The sequence below is a fragment of the Balaenoptera physalus genome, assembly GCF_965194825.1.
Source record: "Balaenoptera physalus genome assembly, chromosome: 4".
NCBI lineage: Eukaryota > Metazoa > Chordata > Mammalia > Artiodactyla > Balaenopteridae > Balaenoptera > Balaenoptera physalus.
In genome coordinates this window covers 130,582,455-130,599,957 of record NC_138891.1, presented here as the reverse complement: position 1 = coordinate 130,599,957, position 17,503 = coordinate 130,582,455, and the positions used below count along the sequence as shown (strand labels likewise).

Here is a 17,503-nt window from a genome sequence, read left to right as displayed (position 1 = left end):
CTTGAAAAACTAATAGATCTGACAACTCTGACTCATAGTGAAAACAATAAAACTAAACATCACAGGCAGGCTGTCACGTGCAACTCACTCCCAACCCATATCCATGAGGGCGGGTCCTAGAGAAATGGATGTTTTAGAGAACCCTAATCCCTGTCAGTTTCCCATCACAGGAAAAGGTCCGAAGGGAGAGAAGAGCACACAGTATGGCCTCTCCCAGCATGACCTCTCTGAATGTCTGTAATCCACTGGCTGGGTCCTTTCATTAAAAATAACAATGGGTTGGGAATTCCCTGGCAGTCCAGAGGTTAGGACTCTGTGCTCTGCCGAGGGCCTGGGTTCTTTCCCTGGTAGGGGAACTAACATCCCACAAGCAGCACAGCACAGCCAAACAAACAAACAAACAAAATTACAGTGGGTCAAGTTATTCAACTGCTCAACAAACATTCACGCACATCCAAAGTTAATCGTTTTACGTGTAAAACGGCATCATTTCTATGAAGAAAGTTAAAGCCATGTGCTGTGGCACAAGCCGGGAACTGCTCCTCGGCCTGAGGACGGGGGAGACTGGGTCTTCTTTTAACTTTATAAACCAGGAGAGATTTAATTAAGTTAAACTGCAATCAGGACGACCTCTCCTACCTCCTCGGGCAGAGTGATGCGCAGCTCGGCGTCGGCCTGGCCCGCGAGCCTGGAGCGGAAGTAGGCGCTGCAGGCGGCCAGCACGGCGCGGTGGGCGCGGAAGGGCCGGCCCTCCACCAGCACCGTCACGTCGCACAGCACGTCCTTCCGGCGCTGCTCGTCCAGGCTGCGCAGCACGTGGCCGCTGTGCACCGACGACTCGTAGGCGAACACCGCGTTCTCACCCAGCGACATTCTGCGTCACAGGTGGCGTCGGGAGGGTCCGAGAGAGCATGCTTCTGACGGTCATTAATCCTGCCAAGACACAGGCCAGGTGTCACTCGCAGAAAACCTTGGTAAAGAGATTTGTTAAAGTGACACTAGCAAATAACGATTAAAATACTCATCACTAAAACCCAACTGAAAACAACAGCCTCTCGAGAGCCTGGAAGCATTTATTCACTTTACCTCATTTAAAATTGGTTCTTGATAAGCAGTTTTTCTAACTAATTTTAGGAAAAGTGTTCTTAGGGTGAGGGAGGGAAGACCTTTTTGAAGCAAGGATTTCAGGGCTCTCTGAAAATGAGACATTTTGTACGGAGAAAACAGCTCCAAAGAGCACACAGGGCGGCCGAGAAATTTCTGGGTGGCATCCCAATCCTGTTGCTTTAAGACATTAATGGGCGTGTGTACAGATCACCTGAGGTCACACTTTGGGCTGGGACTGAAGAGTGGAACAAGCATATGGCACTCCACATTCTCCATGCCCCATTCCCCAACATCTGACAGCAGGTAGGAGGGCTTGGTGCTTCAGAACAAGGGGCACATCCTACAAAAGGTCAAGTCCCTCCAACATGAAGAAGAAAAGGACTTCCCTTGATTGAAAGCCTCAAATCTGTCAGGCCAGATCTTAGTAATGAGTCTTTTTCACATAACAAGCCTTACTTGACACGACAAAATGTAGGCAACAAATAGGACTACTCCACCGTTAAGAACATGGTTTACCACACACAGAAACTCTTGGTTTTCTCAAAATGCTAAAACATAAGAGAAAGTTATCAAAAATGTATATTTTAAAAAATACATAATAACATACAGTAGCCTCCAAACTTTTTTTGATCCATACATACTACTGGCAAAAAAAAAAAAAGGGCAGCCCCCATATATGTACGTTTGTCCATATATTTCAGACGTGTACCATTCTTATATATTACATATGTTATAAAACACACAGAGGCTGAACGTAAGAGGCTGAAAGAGAAGCTCTAATATTTTCTTCCGGCCCCCAATGGCCAGCAGAGAGCACCCCGAGGCGTGTGTACACACCCCACCACGGCACGGCAACCCCAGTGGAGGCTGAAAAGCTCCTCACGGGTCATCCCTGTGTCGTTCACTTTTGCTCTTCTGACACCTTATTCACTGCCTGAAACGTGAAGGTCCACAAATGTTCAGTGACTGAATAAATGTTACTGTTTTCAGTTGCTATACTCCAAACAAAAATGAAAGGAGAAGTAAGAACTACTAAAGTTCATACAGACCAGGCCCAAATCATGGGTGAATTCCACCTCAAAGACAGGGTGTCTTAGTAACAAACACATGAAGTGCGTCCATGCATTCCACTTATGTGTTTATTTTTAAGGTGCTCATTATAGCTGAAATGTTAGGTTCCTCAGAAATAGTCAACTACAGTAAAATCTCTCACTATGTGGTTAAACTCTACCGAAGGTCAAGGAATCACAACCTATCATTTACTGATTCAGCATACCACATGAAATCATAGCAACTCCCAAATCATGTCCTAGGACTAACTCGACTTTTGGGTTGTGCCCATAGGAAAGGGTAGTAAATTCCCTTTAGCAATGGGTCTTAATATTTCATCTATCAACACAAGGAATTAGTGTTAGGAGTAGGGGGGAGGAACCATCATTCAAAGAAATTATGTATCTTGTGTGTGTGGTACCACACAGACCACTGCCCTCCACTTTATCTGAAACTGTATACCCTCCCCAGCCAAGCCCGATTCAACAGCTGACCACATGCCTTGCTATGTCTCTGCACACGTCTCCAGCCTCCTTATTTTTTCCTATCCTCTGCCTTGCAAACCCTTAAAACTATACAAATCTTACCCTCCTACTCTGTTGGTGGTAATGTAAATTGGTGAAGCCACTATGGAAAACAGTGGGGAAATTACTCAGAAAATTAAGAATAGAAGTACCATATAATCCAACCATTCCACTTCTGGGTATTTATCCAAAAAATATGAAAACACTAATTGGAAAACATATACACACCCCCATGTTCAACGCAGCATTATTTACAATAGCCAACATACGGAAACAACATAAATGTCCATCAATGGATGAATGGATAAAGATGTGGTATATATATACAATGGAATACTACTCGGCCATAAAAAATGAAATCTTGCCATTTGCAACAATACAAATGGACCTTGAGGGTATAATGTTAAGTGTAAATAGTCAGATGGAGAAAGATAAATACTGTATGATCCCACTCATATATGGAGTCTAAAAGAAAACATAACAAACAAAAACAAAATAAAATTTGTATATACAGAGAATCGACTGCTGGTTACCAGAAGGGAACAGGGTTAGGGGTGAGCAAAATAGATGAAGTGGTCAGCTGTATGGCTGGTGATGGATGGTAACTAGAGATTTGGTGGTAAGCACTTTGTAATGTACATAGATGTGGAATTATAATGGTAAACACCTGAAGGTTATATAATGTTTATATACCAATTTTACCTCAATCTAAAAAAACTATATTGAAAGACACTGAGGAGCACCTAAATAAATGGAGAGATGTGTTCACATAAAACAGAGACCAATTCCTATACCTTCACTCTAGAGCTGCAGTTAGCCCACATGTGTTTGTGTGGCCCACTGCCACCAGTTTGCTCACTACTCGCCTCAAATTCAAGAGAGAATTTACTCTTGGCTCAACCCCCCTGTTGAGCCGTTTTGTGTGACGGGTTACCTCTTAAGTTCATGGTCAGCTTGCAGATTTGGGCCATATGCCAACACCAAGTTCCATCAGCTGCAGCTGAGAATCAGGCAGTAAAAGCCACCCGGGACGACCCCTCTAAGAAGGGTCAGTCTCCCTTAAAGCGGACTGATCTTGCTCCCACCAGAAACCTGGGACTCATCGCTGACACCTCCCTCACTCGGCCCCAGTGTCCAATCTCTTACCGAGACCTGGTGCCTCGACCTCTTACAGCTGAGACCCATTTGTCTGTCTACACCGCCACAACTCCAGTCCAAGCCATCACACTGGCTCTTGCCTAGACAAACGCTGTTTATCCTCTTGCAATGTCTTACAAGCTCACACATGTACAAATATAGTTACATAAAATGAAAAGTGGCACAAAGTTTCATATATCAATATTTTATCCTTACTAGTGCAAAGTAGTCTAATCTCTACTCTGTTCTATTAAAAAAAAATTCCAGTTGTGATCCACTCAAATTTCAAGAACCAATAATGGACCATGACCTCATACACTGAAAACACAAGCCCACTGGCTAACAGAACAGGGTCTAGAATCATATGCTGTCTGGGTTCAAATCCCAGCTCTGCCACTTACTCACTATATGGCCTTGGACAACCTGCTTAACCTTGCTGGGTTGGGTCTTGTTTTCCTCACCTGTAAAACAAGGATAACAGCAGCACTTCACTGGGTTGTTGTGAGGTTTACATGAAGAAAGTGAGGATAAAGGGTTCAACACAGTGTCGGGCCCAAAGCAAACAAATCATAAAGATTAGCTATTAATTATGATGATAATACAAATAACAAAAGCCTCAGCCCCCTCAAGCCCCTCTTGATCCTCTCCAATTTATTACCCTATATCAATGTCTCCCTTGCTGAAAACCCCACGTCTTCCAAATTTCTTATGATCAATTCTAAATCCTTAGCATGTCCTCCAGACCTGCCTGGTCGGGTTTTCTATTAATCCAGCCTTGCCTCAAAGCCTTTGTCTCCCTCTCTCGCTATTCTCCAGCCTGACCTTCCTTACTTCTCACCCAAAGGCATCAAGCTCCTTCTGACCTCAGGACCTCTGCACATGCTCTCCCCACTCCCTGGACTTCTACTCTTCTAGCTGGCTAACTCCTCACCTTTAGGTCTCAGCGTAAATGTCAAAACCTTGCCTGACTTGTTCTCTACCACAACTCAAGCATATAACAGAGTACCTGGCCCAATGCAGGTACTTGCTTCTGAACAAATGACTTGGCATTTTTAGTATAAACCCAGAACCCCAATCATCTACATCTTCTTCCAAACACAGCGCAGTCAGCTATTCCAATACATAAGGGAATAATGCCGCTGAGCCAAGTACTCAGAGAAGATTCCTTGGATAGGTTTTCCAGAGTCAGGAGGAGCAAAAGGGAGGCCCAGCTCTGGGAGCAACTGGCCAAAGGAGAGCAAAGGTTGGCAACTATAAACACAGCCAATACAACTACCCAAACTTGGCTTCATTAGCATGGAGCACTACAAAAAGTAGTTCTGAAAGTCCATTTTCCTAATTCTGAAAGCCATCAAGTGGTCAATAATCCAATTTTACCAAATAACAATAACTAAGTAATGACTAAACCAGGTAAGAATGGCACACATCCTTCTAACATCTGTCACCTTCTATCATTTTTCAAACTAAGATGTAATACCCCCCCAGAGCCTGCCAGACCGAAAATTCTGTTAATTTCTTAACACCAAATTCAGATTCCTGTTACAAGTGAATTTTTCTATATTCTTGGAAATAGAAACTATTGTTACAGTTCAAAATAAGGTTCACTGACCTGAGCAAATTGCTGATTCATTCAGTAATGCTGATAAAGGATGAACAGGCATTTTAAAGCTTCCTGCATCTCAATTTGGAAATAACTTCTACTCTCTGCTCAATATACACAATATAAATTTAAGTTTTAATAGTTACTTCTTAATGTTTTTGCTTTCAAAAGCATTTTTTAAAAGAAACAAGATGATGTTGCTTTATCACATTTCAATAACTTTAAAGATAATATACTTAAAAAAAACTTTTAAAATCCTGAGGTGAATATTGGATCATGGAGCCAGATCTACAATACTTCACAACAGAAATTCAGAATGAAGATGAAGTTCCACGTGTACAGAAGAGCTGGACACAGGGCACAGGGAGTAACCTAGTAGGGCACAGGGAGTAACCTAACACCAAGGATTCATATAAAAAAGACTATCATCCGAACATCCTTCATCTTCACTGAACAATGACAAATGTTCTTTCTACAAGTGCCTACCTGTGCCACATAATAAACTAGGTGCCATAAAAACACAAACAAAAGACAGTCCCTACGTTCAAGAAGAACACAACCTGGAGATGTTCAAAATGAAAATGGTACTTTGGGGTGAAAGAGATGACAATGATCTCTATAAACAACTTCCACAGGAATGTGGGCATTCCTAAAGGTATTTGCAGTAAGCCTTCAAATAAAAACTACTTTCTGGTTAATTCTCATTTAACCATAATATTCAATTACTAAGAACGACTATTTTCAAAATAGTTGTTAGCCAAGGGGGTGCGTGTGTATGGCTGGGCATGAGAGACTGGTGACCCTGGACATCAGAAATGGCACAACAGGCAAATGTCTTGGCCTTTATATAAAGGCAGTGCCCTTCATCTGCAGCCTGGGTGAGCTCCTCCCAACTCTCCTTCTCCTTCTTTCTTGTGGCCATTTGGAATTTCTGCCTTTTTCTCCTTACTGCTTCTGCCTGCCACCACCCATCATCCTGTCAATTACTTTTGCCTCACTCAATTTCAGGGCAGGGTCTTTGGAAGACAGGCAAATTCTTCCTACCACGCCACCCTCCTTGGCTCCCTCTTTAGCTTCAAAATCTGCTAAGCCGGTACCTGTTACAATATACCCAAGATACCAACAGTTTAAGTGTTCTTAAATTAGGTGAGTCTTATCTTCTATTTTTCAAGAGGATGGCAAAGACCAAACAGTATCGTGTGTTTGCACCTTCAGTCCTTTATCTTTTCTTTAAAAGCCTTTAAAAAACTTTTTTTTTTTAATTTAAGGTGGAGATGCTCATAGGAAAGAATCTTTTTAAAGATAAGGGATCTCCTTGTTATCATCCCCAAGTCTGAAAGAACCTTAACATCAAAAATTCTATGGGAGCTGAAATCACAGACAATAACTTAAATCTGCATTCTTCCAATGTTCTAAGACCTGACTTACCAGCCAGAAAGAGCCAATAGGAATAAATCAGAACCAAGATTTGCTATTTTCTTTAATCATCTGCAGATCCTAAATATCACGCTTGTTTAAACACTGTATCTGATAATCACATTTTCTAAATCCACTTCTCTCAGCCTTATGAAGAAAAATCTTAAATATGACTGGATAAGGTACATGGATGCATATACCAAAAAAAGCTAAAGGAAAACAGAAAACATAAGTTTGAATTAAGGTAAGTAGCACAGGTGCTTATAGCAGCACCAAAAACAATGACATTGTGTTTTAAGGACTTCTACGGTGACATATGGGAAAACAACCTGACAATCTATGTTAAAATTATGTAACAAAAGATGCTATAGCTTTTTAAAAATGGAGGTGGTGGGGTGAGGGAATCACTACAATTTTTGCAGCTCATGGTTATTACAACAAATGTGAGGTTCCATAGAGAGAAAGTTGGATTTTTTTCCATTTACTTTTCCTATTATTGAGAATTATATATTTAATCATGGATCTTGTTATACTTACTTGGTCTAATTCCGTATGTGAAATTAAGCTAAAATTATACTTAGAAGGGAGAAGTCTGAATGGTTACAGAAGTTTACAGTTGTTTATGGACTCACCTGGTAACAGATCAGAAACAAAAGGTTTTTTTCCTTCCCAAATCAACAAATTCAAATTTGTTAAATTCTGGGTAAAAGTTTAAAATAGCTTGGAAGGGAATAAAGGAAGAAAAAAGGAACACAGGAAATCCAAGTATCAGAACTAAAACAAGAGTAACAGATTCTTCTGTTATACCTTCTTACTACCAAAAATTTAAGAAACAATGAAGTCTTTTATTTGTTTAACAGATCCGGCAGCTATGTGATCCTTAATAGGACTGTTACACCTCAATGGAATACGACTGTGTTGAAAACATGAACTAGCAACTAGAATTGGCTTATCCCGGTACAGCTTATTTACTGAATTATATATTTTCTAACATGCACTTGTCAGTCACTATTTTATTTATCAACTTAGAGGTATGATTTTCCTTGAATGAACTGCACTGTTTAAAGCAGAGCATTTAATGAGTTTTGAGACTTGTATATGTGAACGAAACCACCACTACAATCAAGATAAATTTCCATCACTTCTCAAAATTCCACATGCCTCTTTGAGGTCTCTCCCTCCCTGTTCCCCTGGCTCCAGGTAACCAATGATTTGCTTTATGTCACTGTCGACCAGCGTGCATTTTCTATGATTTTTATATAAATGGAATCACACATTATGTACTTTGGCTTCAGGTTTCTTTCACTCGGCTTAATGACGATCAGGTTGCGGACATTAGATGTTTGGGTTTTTTATTGCTGAATACTGTTCCATTATATGTATGTACCACCATTTGTTTATCCATTTAATGGTAAATGGACTTTTTATTGTAATAAAGATGGACAACTACATTGTTTCCAGTTTGGGATTATTGTAATAAAGCTTCAGTGAACATCTGCACGGACATTACCTCATTTCTCTTGGGTAACTGAATACCTAGAAGTGGAGAAGCTGAGTGATATGGTGGGTTTCCGTTTAACTTCTTAGAAACTGCTAAACACTTTTCCAAAGTAACTGTATCATTTTCATTGCTACCAGCAGTGTATGACCACTCCAGCTGCTCCACATTCTCACCAACCTTGGTATTGTCAGTCTTTTTAATCTCAGCTATCCTAATAAATATACAGTGGTACAGAGCTGTGGTTTTAGTTTGCATTTCTTGATGGCTAATGATGTTCGGCATCCCTATAAATGCTTACTGGCCATTTGTGTATCTTCTTTTGTGAAATGTCTGTTCAATTCTTCTGCCCATTTTTAACTGGGCTGTCTTCTTCTCGAGTTGTAAGAGCCAGTGTAATTTTGATTAGAACTGCAGTGAATCTACACAGCAATTTTAGGAGAACCAACATCTAACAAACTGAGTCTTCTGATGCATTAACATGGCATATCTCCCCATTTACTTAGGTCTTCTTTAATTTCTCTCAGCATCATTCTGATGTTTTTTAGTAAAGAGGGCTTGCATATCTTTTGTTAGATTTACTCCTAAGTATTTTACGGTATTTTGTAGATACTATAAATGGATTTGTTTGTTAAACTTCATTTTCTGGTTTTCTGCTGCTACTATATAAACATAAAATTGGTTTTTTTAATATTAACCTTAAATTCTCTGCAACCTTACTTAATTCTTATTAGTTCTGACAGTTTCTTTGTAGATTCCTTAGGATTTCTATGTACACAATCATGTCATCTGCAAATAGAGACAGTTTTACTTCTTTCCCATCTTTACACTTACTTCTTTTTTCCCCTTATTGCAACGACTGAATAGTGAGAGTGGTGAGAAAGGGCATCCTTGCCTTCCTGTAAGGAAAGTGTTCAATGTTTCACCATGAAATATGATGTTAACTGTAGGTTTTCTAAGCTGAGCAACTGATGGGCAGAAAGGGGGGTGTACTAGTTACTATCCCCGTTAACTTAGAACTCCTATAAGAAACTCAAAGGGGAAAAAAAAGCAGAGTGAAAACTTCCAACAATTCCCCTTAAGAGTAAAATTCCCCAATTCACTCAGCACCCTCATTCCCACACCACTTTCAAAGTATTCACCCCAGACATCTATAAGATCCCACAGTCAGGGGCTAGAGATAAGAAGGACAGAGATTAATCATCAGACAGCACACCTAAGACTGACTCTTTCAGAACCTCACAAACATGGCAGCTGGCTGCTCTAGAGAGCACCAGAGGTGGACAGCGCAGAATATTATTTTATAGCTTGATGGCAACCCTGCCAGTTGGGCAAATTACTTTACATCTCTCTGACAATTCCCTTTTTTGGGGGGGGTGGGGAGAAGTAAGGGACAAGAATAGTACTTTTTGTTGGGAGGATCAAATGAAATAATATACATAATGTCCTTAAGACAGTGCCTGACACATACAAGTGCTCTGTAATTGTTAACTATTATTTGAATTTGATGTTAGAAATGTTTCTGGAAACACAAAAGATCCCAAATAGCCAAAGCAATCTTGAGAAAGAAAAACAGAGCTACAGGAATCAGGCTCCCTGACTTCAGACTATACTACAAAGCTATAGTAATCAATACAGTATGGTACTGGCACAAAAACAGAAATATAGATCAATGGAACAGGATAGAAACCCAGAAACAAACCCATGCACCTATGGTCAATTAATCTGTGACAAAGGAGAAAAAAATATACAATGGAGAAAAGACAGCCTCTTCAATAAGTGGTGCTGGGAAAATTGGACAGCTATATGTAAAAGAATGAAATTACAACATTCTCTTACACCACACACAAAAATAAACTCAAAATGGATTCAAGACTTAAGTGTAAGAACAGACACTATAAAACTAGAGGAAAACACAGGCAGAACACTCTTAGATATAAACTGCAGCAATATCTTTTTGGATCCATCTCCTAGAGTAATGGAAATAAAAACAAAAACAAACAAACAGAACCTAATAAAACTTAAAAGCTGTTGCACAGCAAAGGAAACCATAAATAAAACAAAACAAAATGACAACCTACAGAATGGGAGAAAATATTTGCAAATAATGCAACCAACAAGGGATTAATCTCCAAAACATACAAATAGTTCATACAGCTCAATATCAAAAACACAAATAACCCAATCAAAGAATGGACAGAAGATCTAAACAGACATTTCTCCAAAGACACACAGATGGCCAAAAGGCACATGAAAAGATGCTCAACATCGCTAATAATGAGGGAAATGCAAATCAGAATTATAACGAGGTATCACCTCACACTGGTCAGAATGGCCATCATCAAAAACTCTACAAATAATAAATGCTGGAGAGAGTGTAGAGAAAAAGGAACCTTCCTTCACTGTTGGTAAGAATGTAAATTGGTACAGCCACTATGGAGAACAGTATGGAGGTTCCTTAAAAAACTAAAAATAGAGCTACCATATGACCCTGCAATCCCACTCCTGGGCATATATCCAGAGAAAACCACAATTTGAAAAGATAAATACACCCCAATGCTCACGGCAGCACTATTCACAATAGCCAAGACATGGAAGCAACCTAAATGTCCACTGACAGAGGAATGGATAAAGAAGATGTGATACATACACACACACACACACACACACACACACACACACACACACACACACACACACACCATGGAGTATTATTCAGCCATAAAAAAAGAATGAAATAATGCCATTTGCAGCAAGAAGGATGAACCTAGAGATTATCATACTAAGTGAAGTAAGCCAGAGAAAGACAAACATTATATGATATCACTTATATGTGGAATCTAAAAAAAAGAAAAGATACAAATTAATTTATATACAAAACAGAAAGAGACCCACAGACATAGAAAACAAACTTATGGTTACCAAAGGGGAAAGTTGGGGGGGGGGGGAGGGATAATTAGGAGTTTGGGATTAATAGTGTGTAGATACACACTATTACATATAAAACAGATAACCGACAAGGACCTACTGTATAGCACAGGGAACTATACTCAATATTCTCTAATAACCTATACGGAAAAAGAATCTGAAAAAGAATAGATACATAGATATAGATGTATAACTGAATCACTGTGCTGTACACCTAAAACTAACACAACATTGTAAATCAACTATACTTCAATTAAAAAAAAAAATGTTTTTGAGTGGCACAGGGTGACAGTGAAACCATAAAGAAAAAAGTGTAATAGCATGTTACTTTGCTTTCCAGTGCCCAATATGGACACAGATATAATAACATGAACACTGTTAACTGGTTTTCAACTTTCAGAACAAATAATGGAAGACTTAATTATGGTTATTAAATGAAATGTAATTATTAACCTTAGTAAAATAAAAGTGGCCAGCTGAGAGATGGAATCAGACAGAACTGAAAGGAAAGGTAGTATTTCTATATAACTTATAATGTACAGAGTCAAAAGATACTGCCTTAGATTAATGAGACCAAATTTTAAAAAAGGTGGAGGGGGGATTGTAGAGGCGACTAAGAACAGAAATAGAATGATTATAAATACAGCTGATGGGATGGCAGAAGCAAACAAAATCAACATCTATGGTAACAGAAAGTAAACAGATAACATCTTAGGTTCATAAATAAAATGAGGTACAAACATCTTAGAGACACAGAGGTCTGTGTCTCTAAAAAATTAAATAGCATAAATGGGTAAAGATGAATATTATCTTTGAAGCAGAATTAGGTGTGTAACAGATGAAGTTGCTTTATGATAAATTTATTGTTTTTAAATCAAAAATATGTAATACTTTGTAAAAACATAAACTTAAAAGATGCTTAAATAGACAGTAGACAAAAAACAGTCAAACTCAGTTAAGTCTAAACTGTTGATAACTTGGCTGTAAGTCTTAATGCAACTTTTCAAAGATTCTTCAAATAGAAAAGGAATTTGATAAAGAGAAAAATCAATCTTTAACCAAAATCTTAGATTATTTTAACAAAACTAGGCGATAGGAAGGGTAGAAAAATATAGTAAGATTTCTTCTTGTTTGGGAACAATGTTATACATACTGTTTAACATTTCATATTGACAAAGATATCAATTCAGATAGAATCTTTAAAAATGTAAGGGTATCTTTTAGGGAAACAAGCTGTTAAAACTTCCAAACTGGAGCGCTGGTTCTCCGACTTACAGAATCTAATGAAATCTACTGTATTTCCACCAAGAAAACCACTCACATAATAAAATTTTGCAGCTACTTTTGATAGAACTGATGACTTAAACCATGAGCTGATTTTTTTAAAATTAATTTTTATTGGAGTATAGTTGCTGTACAATGTTGTGTTACTTTCTGCTGTATAGCAAAGTGAATCAGCTATATATATATACATATATCCCCTCTTTCTTGGATTTCCTTCCCATTTAGGTCACCGCAGAGCACTGAGTAGAGTTCCCTGTGCTATACAGTAGGTTCTCATTAGTTAGTTATTTTATACATAGTTTCTATAGTGTATATATGTCAATCCCAATCCCTTCCACCCCCTTTTTCCCCCCAGGAGCTGATTCTTTAAGGAAACCAATAAAATTGACAAACTTCTGCAAAGTCTCACCAAGCAAAATATGAGAAAAAAATGAATACACTACATTCCCATTGGCATACAAAAATACTGTAATGGCTCTTTTCTTAAAATAAAATTTCTTGACCCTCCCCACATCCTTCTAACTACAGTAAAATTCACTGCTCTTCTTTATAGTAGAACTCCCCCAAAAAGCTGTTTATATTCACACCATCTCCACTTCCCTCTCTCCCAATTTCATTTGAGCCCACTAAAATCAGACCTTTTCCCCTCAACTCCAAGGGAATTACTTTGTGAGGATCAGCGGCCTTCACATTGCCAAACGGCAAATTTTGAGTCTTCTTAGACAGCATCTCAGCAACATTCAACAGGTTGATCATTCCCTCCCTGAAATCCTTTCTTCACTTGGCTTCTGATTCACCACCTCACTAGCAGCCCCTTGTCAATTCGGTGGATCCTCCTTCTCCTCCAAACCTCTAAATGCTGGAGAGCCAGGGCTTGGTGCTCAGATCTCTCCTCCTCTTTGTAACACTCCCTACGAGAACTCATCCAGACTCACAGCGTGGACACGATCACTCATGGACTTACTGTACACTCTCATATTTATATTTGGTCTAATCTCGACTAATCTCTTGAACTTCGTACTCGTGCATCCAACTGCATATTCAAATTACTACTTGTATGTCTAACAGGCATCTCACATTTAACATGTCCAGAAACCTTGGTTCCTCCACCTCTAGTTAGGGTATGTATCAAAATATTAACAATGGTTACATCCAGGTAATTTTTGTTTGCTTGTTTCTGCATTCAAATTCTTAACCATAAACATATTACTTTATAATCAGAAAAATGTTCAAAGAGACAACAAACCATAAACAAAAACATATGCCTTTGGAAAAAATGCAATTCACATTTCTTTCGGCTGTCTTGAAGGCTCCCAAAGGATATCAATTACTTTTTTCCCCCTTGATAATAGATTATTTCCTCCACTCATCAGGATATTGGTTTGTCACTATCTAGAAAATTCACGGGCAACTCTAAAACACAGCAGCCTCCACTGGTATCTTCACAGTAAACACAAAAGAATAAATTAAATTTTATAGAAATTTAAAATAAAAAGATGCTTTGATGTGGAAAAAGAGAACCCTGTTACAGGAAAATAAGGAGAAAAAACCCATCAAGTCAGGTCTAGCTCTGTGAACACGGGCAAATGCGTACCCTTGAGACTTAAGGAGGGAGCCCCTGCCCTACTTATGTCACAAAGCCCTCTGAAAAGGATAAAGTGCTAAACACCAAATATACAGAATTATGAAAAGCAAAAGAAAATCAATTTTAGGTATTTTAAAACAACCAGCAGCATGATATTGGAAAGAACGGGAAGTACCGGGATATAATTAAGGTTCTGCAGACATTACCAACAGTGTGATCTATAAGATACCAGACCTCACCCTTTAGGTTCCCCATAAGGAAAACAACATCAACACTTACTCTAAGGACTGAATGGTTGGGCGTATTTAATAGCACAGTGCCTGGCATGAGATCATTAACATTTTATTATTATTATTGTCATCTTTATCCAAAAGACCAAAAGAATACTGCATTTTCAAAGGTTCCACAAACCCAAGAGTTAAACTACAAAATACAGAGATTCCTGAACCTTTAAGAATGAAATGTCAATAAGCCTAATAGAGATCTCAACAAGATAAAAAGAAAATATTAAAATTATACAAGTCTGCTCAAGAAAATTGATAATTTCACAGACCCAAAGAATTCCCAACTGAAAGAGCACATTCACCCAATACAACCCACTTCCACACTTCGGTTACAGATGAGGAAACTGAAGCCCTTAGAGGGTCAGTCACTTAGAGGTTAAAAAGTTCTTCTGCCCCAGGTCCAAATATTACATTTCAATTCATATGACATGGCCTGAAGAGCAAGGTTGTTTTGAGGGTGGGGGTAAAAGTGAGGAGGATAAAAAAAACAAGACTAGAGGGAAATGTCTCAAGTATCCTGTGTGTGTGATGAGAACAATGTTAGACAAACAGATTAAAAGGGCATTTATGGAATAGAAATTTTCCTTATTATTCAATATTTAGTTTATTAATTTCTGATTAACACTTCTTGGATTACATAATCTATCGTTAAAAAGAATCTGACACCAAACTATGCTGAACTTAAATCAAAGTTTGTAGTTATACCCAACTACATATGGAAAATTAAACGAAGGACACAGTGCTGGAGATATTTCACCAAAAGTCACTTTCCATTTGGAATAATAAGTGTTCATGTCCCACATTCATAATGAAATATTCATATGTTATTTTGTTTTCAAACTGTAAAAATTATAACCGTGATTCACATTATTTACTTCTGATTGCCTAGAGGAAGTGAAAGCCCTAAAACTAGATCTAGGTCAGAATGACCCTCTGTAGGTCTAAGACTTGACAAATATAGCATGCAAAGTAACTGAAAAAACAAGCAAACCACCAAAAAGGTGCCCTTCAAATTCCCAACCATTCCTTAAACACCTTCTCACCCCAACTCATAATAAATTTGAGTCAAAAAAAAGGATTAAGAGGAAAAAATGTTAAGTAACAATGTTAATTAAATAAAGCAGCAGTTACAGTAGAGCAATTAGAATATGAATCACAGATATGAAACTTTTTAATTTTGGTAGAGGTACTAAATTGAAATGCTTTATTTAAAGATAACCTAATCCACTAATCCCTGGTAGGCACTATAGTGCTAGGTATCTCAATATACATAGCTAAAACTAAATTTTTAAAATCTATTTCTTGTTATTGATGTTAACTAGGAAGTCAAAATTACGGAAGTCAAAATTACCATCTCTAAAATGGAGATTAACGAGCTGTAGACTTTCCACCTGAGCCCTCAGATAGCTACTTTCCAATATACAGTCACAAGATTTAGTCAAATAAGTAATAATTTGAGGCCTGTAAAAAAAAAAAAAAAAAAAAAAAGTTGAAATATTTCTCAGTTCAAATATCATTCGAGGAACAACTGAGTAGGTAAATACTATTTTTTTTTACCGGAGATGAAAATTATTTTGGCAGTATTGTCTTTCTAAATTCTATCCAAAAAAGTAACACTATTTCAGAAGCCTACCCTAACCATCTATCATAGCTATTCGTTATTCTCAAATAGAAAAAAAACTATTAGTAATTATTTTCTATTTTATGAATTTACAGCACTAAGTATTTATGTATTTACATTATCTGTTTGCCTTTCCCATCCATACAAAGCACCAAAATTTAGGATTGAGAAGAAGGAACAAGAATTAAACACAAGTCCTTTGAACATATCAAAGTGCAGTAAACAGTTTAGGAGTGCTACAGGAACACTGTATAAAATTAACGTGGAATTATTCTTGAAGTCTGAAAGGAATGGCAAATAAACTAACCACAGGACAGCTTTCCCTCCTAGAAGGAGAATGAGTGTGTAAAGAGGGAGTGATGTTCCCGTTAGTATCCCAGATTCAAGAATGTGGGTTCCAAAGAATGCTGGCCTATCCAGGCAATGAATCAACCATTCCATTCAAACCAGACTAGCCTCACCACTCACTGAGAGCCACAGACATCACAGATGGGCATGCCCTACAGAGTAAGAGAGAGAGAGTGGTCCTCTTGGTATAGACACAATCAGAAGCTACAAGATATTATTATATATTCTTCTTTCCCTGAAAGTATTAGGAGAATAACAGAGAACCTCAGAACTATTTAGAGCAGCAGTCCCCAACCTTTTTGGCACCAGGGACTGGTCTCATGGAAGACAATTTTTCCACGGATGTCAGGGGGATGGTTCAGGCAGTAATGCGAGCGATGGGGAGCAGCCGATGAAGCTTTGCTCACTTGCCCACTGCTCACCTCCTGCTGTGCAGCCCAGTTCCTAACAGGGCCCAGTACCAGTCTGCGGCCCGGGGGTTGGGGACCCCTGGTTTACAGTACTGAAAGAAATGTATTCCTACTACATGTAATTTTTTGGATAGAATGGGCAAATTTTCAATTTTAAAATCATTTTAAAATAAAACATTTATTTGATCTGACTGTAAAAATAATACTTGATCATAGTAGGATATATAAGAGGAAAAAAGTCACCAAAAACTCCAAATCCGAAGACAACCACATTTTCTTTTTCTACTCAGAAGTATGTGTCTGTGCGTAGCGTTGATACAAGTAGCAGGCAAGGATGACACTGTTTGCCATCCAGTTCCATTTGCCCCCTCATTTTCTAACCATATCCTGATTGTGCCCACAAATCTACTCTCTACCTGAGGCCATGAGTTTCGGGGGTAGCAAACCCTAGTCCCAACCCAAGATGAATCGCAATCCATTTAATAAGCCAATCACAGTGGTCCGACTTCTCTTGACATTGACTGATTTAGGCATAAACTTATGCAATGCTGGCCCCAAAAAGGAGAGGCTGGGGTGGTATTTACTATGAGGTCTTTGGGAAAGGCTTTTATCACTAATAAAGAGATATCACAGAAAAAAAAAAAAAGTCTTCTTCCAAGAAACTCAGTTATATTTACTGGTACACTTGAACTTGTGCCAGTCATCTTGCAA

At 38.4% G+C, this 17,503-nt stretch overlaps 1 protein-coding gene across 8 annotated transcripts in view; it reads right to left on the bottom strand.

Annotated features, from left to right (window-relative positions):
• The window catches only part of BACH1 (BTB domain and CNC homolog 1), a 78,642-nt gene that overhangs the window by 20,925 nt on the left and 40,214 nt on the right, over nt 1-17,503 (bottom strand). For 6 of the 8 annotated variants that reach the window (XM_082460425.1, XM_082460428.1, XM_082460422.1 and 3 more), the window contains exon 2: nt 640-933. In XM_082460425.1, coding sequence (XP_082316551.1) covers nt 640-873 — 234 coding nt within the window. In that variant the 5' untranslated portion in view covers nt 874-933. Of the gene's footprint in view, nt 1-639; nt 934-4,219; nt 4,280-17,503 lie in introns of those variants that run through there. The other 2 variants (XM_082460423.1, XM_082460424.1) reach the window with 2 other exon arrangements.